This window comes from Lactuca serriola, chromosome 8 (genome assembly GCF_051521515.1).
Source record: "Lactuca serriola cultivar US96UC23 chromosome 8, Lser_US96UC23_V15, whole genome shotgun sequence".
Lineage (NCBI taxonomy): Eukaryota > Viridiplantae > Streptophyta > Magnoliopsida > Asterales > Asteraceae > Lactuca > Lactuca serriola.
This window is the reverse complement of record NC_136415.1, coordinates 124370600-124376298: the sequence shown is the minus strand read 5'-3', so window position 1 is coordinate 124376298 and position 5699 is coordinate 124370600. Positions and strand designations below refer to the sequence as shown.

General features: G+C 38.5%; 1 protein-coding gene across 1 annotated transcript; it reads left to right on the top strand.

The window, feature by feature from the left end:
* Positions 1-1436: 1436 nt before the first annotated feature.
* LOC145068591 (ATP-dependent Clp protease proteolytic subunit) lies at positions 1437-3662 on the top strand. Its single transcript, XM_079015577.1, has 3 exons — positions 1437-1567; positions 2377-2670; positions 3300-3662. Exons 1-3 carry the CDS (start codon positions 1497-1499, stop codon positions 3523-3525), a joined length of 591 nt encoding a protein of 196 aa, XP_078871703.1. The 5' UTR covers positions 1437-1496; the 3' UTR covers positions 3526-3662.
* The last annotated feature ends 2037 nt before the right edge of the window (positions 3663-5699 follow it).

The following is a 5699-nucleotide window of genomic DNA, read 5'->3' as shown; positions in this document are numbered from 1 at the left end:
CGAAAAAGCTACAAATGGGGCAAAGGATGTCGGCATTTTGGGTTCTGCGTTTAGAGAAGAGAGGGAGAATGAGAGGAAGAGTTTAGTAGGGGTGAGATCGATTGAACTGATGGATAGGTGGGGTTAAGGGGTGGCCCTATTTTATTTATCAAAATTTTAAAAGATAAATAAATGAAAAACAAAAATAGAAAAAGGTAGTATAGTCTTTTAACATCTGGAAAGGACTAGAGACTAGAGACGTAACAAAATCAAAGTTCTATACATTTAAAACAAACAAACATATAACTTTTTGTAACCACAATAGATGTTGACACTTGATACTAGTAGAAAACAATATGAAAGTGAAACTTGATGTTTTCTATATTTTATAAATTCGTTAAATATTTATACAACTAAACCAAACAAGATGAAGGTGAAACTTGATGGATTATAAATCCGTTAAATAATTATACATTTAAACCAAACAAGAAGAAGGTGGAAAATGATGCTTTTTATATTTTATAAATTGGTTAAATGTAAATTTCTTTAATGCTATTTTTTAGTTTATATAACATCTTGATTTTATATAGCCAAAAAAAATCGAAAATTAGGAGAAAACAACTTCAAGGATAAATATAGTAAGTTATATAAATAGAGATACTTATTTGTAACAACGTAAATTTTCAAACCAATATTTCATTTCTTTATAACATAATTTCATTCAAGACAAACCAAAAATCCAATGTAACATAGTCGTAATACAAAAACATATCAACCCCAAGATCAAACATATCCAACTCCGCATGCGTGTGTGTGTGTGTACGAGTCATGTCGGTGCCTTCCCACGGTCCTCACTAGTACCTGAAACACATTACACATAAACACTGTAAGCAAAAAGCTTAGTGAGTTCCCCAATATACCACTTACACACATATGCCTTTCCAGGCCATACTCCACACAACCTTCCGGTCCATGTGTCTCAGGGGACTTCCGTCCCAACCTGGTAAACCTTTCGGTCCTACCCGTGTCGACCTTCCGGTCCATATCATAATGCCTTCCGGCCCATAACATAATGCCTTCCGGCCCATATCGAACATAGCATACAAATCACATACATAGCGCATACGAAACAGGCAACTCATAGCATACAATGCATATATCTCATAGCTGTTCTATTCTGTTGGTAATAATGGAACAATTTTGTTCGTAGGAACAAAGAGAAGCAGATTTATTCTATACTCGATAAGTACCAATACGCAATGGGGAGGTTAATGCCATTTTATATGAGCGAATGTGCCCATACTTGTTCATCATTAAAGGACACTATTCGTAATAATTTTCCCTTATTTTTTCTAACTTTCTTTATAAAATTTTCTAATTTATGAATAAAATATGATAATAAAATATGATTAGGATAAAGTACAATATTATAAAGATAATTATAAAGATAGTAAAGGCTTTGTTACGTTTCCACATCAAAGTAAAATCTAGTACTGAGTTCTTTTTTCTTTCATTTAATGCCTATTGGTGTTCCAAAAGTACCTTTTCGAAGTCCTGGAGAGGAAGATGCATCTTGGGTTGACATATAGTGCGACTTGTCAGATATATTGGGTCATATGGGATTTCCCCGTTTTCTCCCCAATCGAGATATCCTCTGTTTCGCCCACGAAAGATTAATTGAATCATCAAAAATTTGGAGCGTGAAGTGCAATTAGATCCATTTTTGGGGGGGATTCAAATTACTATTATCAATTAGAAGAATTTATGGTTGGCTTAATTGGACTACTACATTGAAGTATCCAGGCTCCGTTTAAAAAAAACCAAGTGATAATATATCTATTTTATATAATAAAGGATTCCTATTTTTATTTGATTTGAAAGAAATCCTTTTTTGTAAGTAGAAGTTATTTCAAACTCTTATGTTAATCAATCGAGTAATATGCATGAAGCCGTCAACTATTTTACGGAATGCGTGAATTAAAAAAAAAAAGAAGGCATAAGAAAAAGAAGTGGTAATGGGAGCATTTGTACTATATGTGCAAATCAAAATCGGGCGGATCTTTACCCGGAGTAGAGCATAAACCTAAAAAGATTAAAGAGGCCCATTTAAGAACAAGAAAATAACATCGTGATTTGGATTGAATTGCGATGAAAGAATCCATCAATGAGAAGTTAATTGGATAAGTTTAATGAATTCTTTTTTGATATTATACGTTAATAAGGAAAGGAAGACAAACTCGTGTTTAGTGAAAAATAAAAGAAAATCCTTTTTTATAAGTTAGAAGGAACTTGCTATGAAAAAATAAAAAGTATTGGAATCTACACATTGATTCTTTTTTTTTTGAACCGTATGCATCAAAAGACGCATGTACGGTTCCGAAGGTATTTGACCCTAATCAACCGACTTTATCGAGAAAGATTACTTTTTTTAGGTCAAGAGGTTGATAGCGAGATATCGAATCAACTTATTGGTCTTATGATATATCTCAGTATCGAGGATGATACCAAAGATCTGTATTTGTTTATAAACTCTCCTGGCGGATGGGTAATACCGGGGGTGGCTCTTTATGATACTATGCAATTTGTGCAACCAGATGTACATACAATATGCATGGGATCAGCCGCTTCAATGGGATCTTTTATCCTGGTCAGAGGAGAAATTACCAAACGTCTAGCATTCCCTCACGCTTGGCGCCAATGAGGCTTTTATTTGAGAGAAAAAAGAAGACTATGCCTTCGCCATATGAAATATGAATATTAAGTAATAATAGCATGGCACTTTGAATTCGATATAAGAAATTTTGTTTTCAAAACATTAGATTATGTATCGAGAGAGTAATATGAGAAAAAGGTATTTCCGATTTTCTTATCGGAAGTCCAGTTCAGCGTCACAAACTTTTTTTCACACCAGAGGTCTCTTAACAATATTTATAGAGCGAAAAAAAAAACAAGATTCTTTTTTCCTTAGTTTATTTAATCAAATAAAAAAGCAACTTTGGGATTGCTTAATCACAGACAAATCACAGACAAAAAAATATAATAAAATAAATATATAAAGCAACGGAGCCATCATAGTATTTTTGAATTCCTCCGAAAGGAAGGGTGGTAAGTTGATCATTTACCGATCGGGGTCTGATCGATCCTATTTTTTCTTTATTTGATGTAAGGTAAGGGTCAATTTTATTGTAGAGCCGTATGCAATGCATAATACCCGTACGGTTGTTCGATTCTATCTTTTTTTCTTGTTATTATTTTATCTTTGTTTTCTCTTCCCTTTATCATGCGAAATAAAGAAACCTTTTATTTTCTTATATCATCAGGGTAATGATCCATCAACCTGCTAGTTCTTTTTCAGAAGTAGCAACGGGAGAATTCATCCTGGAAGTGGGAGAACTGCTGAAACTACGTGAAACCCTGACAAGGGTTTATGTACAAAGAACGGGCAAACCCCTATGGGTTGTCTCCGAAGACATGGAAAGAGATGTTTTTATGTCAGCAACAGAGGCCCAAGCTTATGGAATTGTTGATCTTGTAGCGGTTGAATGACAATAGCATAGCCTGGATTTCGCATCAATTCGTGATTTTAAATTACCCCTGCCGAGTTTCATATTAATATATTATGACTTTTATTTACTATTCTATTCAATAAAAGGAATTCATAATCATGTGGTTAGGATCGATCTAAACCAGTCCATTATGTATATGATTCAACATGCCAACGATTAAACAACTTATTAGAAATAAAAGACAACTAATTAGAAATGTCACAAAATCCCCCGCGCTTCGGGGATGCCCTCAGCGTCGAGGAACATGTACTAGGAGCATATATCTCATAGCATACTAGACCTTCCGGTCACACATAGGTACCCTTCCAGGTACAGTATAGTGAGAAGACTCACCTCGGGTATCTCGGATGATCTCGCACACGAATTTACTGGTCTAGCCCCCGCCTAATTACATACAAAAGATCCTCAATAAGTAACGACTCTCAAAGGCGAGATTAAACTCCCTTCTATGATCCTTCAGAATGGTAAAAGACCATTTTACCCCTCCTTGACTCAAAAGTCCAACTGTTGACCGAAATCCTAAAAGTCAAAGATCACAGCTGACCCTACTCGCCGAGTGGACTAAGGTGACTCGGCAAGTACACGCCTGTCCTCTTCGTCCCTGGTTCTCTCTTGACTCATTAAGTCAACCCTAAATTCCATGGGTCGTCACAGATCGCGAGTCGCGGGGCAACCCGACTCAACTCGTCGAGTCCTCTCATGGACTCGGCGAGTACATGCCATGCACACACTCAAACAACCTTCTGAGGTCAGATCTGTTCCTCTAATCCATAGATCTGGCCTTTCCAAGCACTATAATCACGTAAAGTCTTAATGTTGATGCACATGCAACAACCATATGACCATATATGATGATTTAGCCCCAAATACCTTAACCCAAGGTCATGACCTCCATTGTTCTTCATAAAGCTTGAAGAATAAGGCTCTCTGGACCTCTATGGATCCAGATCTAAAGTCTCATCACCAGAAGGGACTATTTGGACCTCCAATCGACTTAGACAAGGGCACAAGAAACCCTAAAACCATAAATCCTTCCCAAAACAGAAGAAGAGTCGAAGTAATACCTCAAATGAAATGGTCTTGGCTTCAAATCCTCAGAATAGCAATCTCCTTTGCTTTCCCTTAGCTAGAACCTCCTTCTTCTTGCTAAACAACACCACAAAGGTCAAGAATGGTTTCTTTTCTCTCTCAAAACGCTCCAGCACTCTAGGGTTTCTCTCAATGGAGTGGTGGCGACAAATGACGGTCATAGGGGCCTTTAAATAGGTCGCAAACCCGAGAAATTAGGGTTTCATTAAACAGCGTGGACTCGCCGAGTGCACTCATGGACTCGGCGAGTCCCTCATTAATCAGACCACTCCAATCGCGATCCAACTCGGTGAGTCGGGGATCCTACTCGCCGAGTTTCTCTCCAAAATCCAATATAAAAGAATAAAATAATATACCTGGGAATCCGGATGTTACAATTCTCCCCTACTAGAATCAGACTTCGCCCTCAAAGTCTCTCTCAGCAAATAACTCTGGGTACTGCTCGCGCATCTTTAACTCCGACTCCGAAGTCAGCTCGGACCCCTTCCGATGTTGCCACTGGACCTGAACCAATGACACCTCCTTGTTTCTCAAAATCTTGATCCTCCGATCCCGGATCGCTATCGGCCTCTCAACATAGTTCAGGCTCGCATCCACCTGAATGTCCTCTAGGGGAACCACTGCCCGACTCATCGGCGATACACTTCCTCAACTGAGATACGTGGATGGTATCATGAATCTGACTCAATTCCGCTGGTAGCTCCAAACGATACGCTACTCTGCCCACCCTGGCGGTCACCCTGAAAGGACCAATATACCGAGGCCCCAACTTGCCTCTCTTCCTGAATCGGATCACTCCTTTCCAAGGAGATACCTTCAAGAGTACGAAGTCACCGACTTGAAACTCGAGCTCGGATCGTCGGCTGTCTGCATAACTTTTCTGACGACTCTGAGCAGTCAACAACCTCTGTCTGACCTGCTATATCTGCTTCGTCGTCTGAAGCACGATCTTCGTACTACCCATCACACGCTGTCCTACCTCTCCCCAACAAATGGGGGTCCGACACCTCCTCCCATACAACAACTCAAAGGGTGGCATACCAATGCTCGAATGATGGCTGTTGT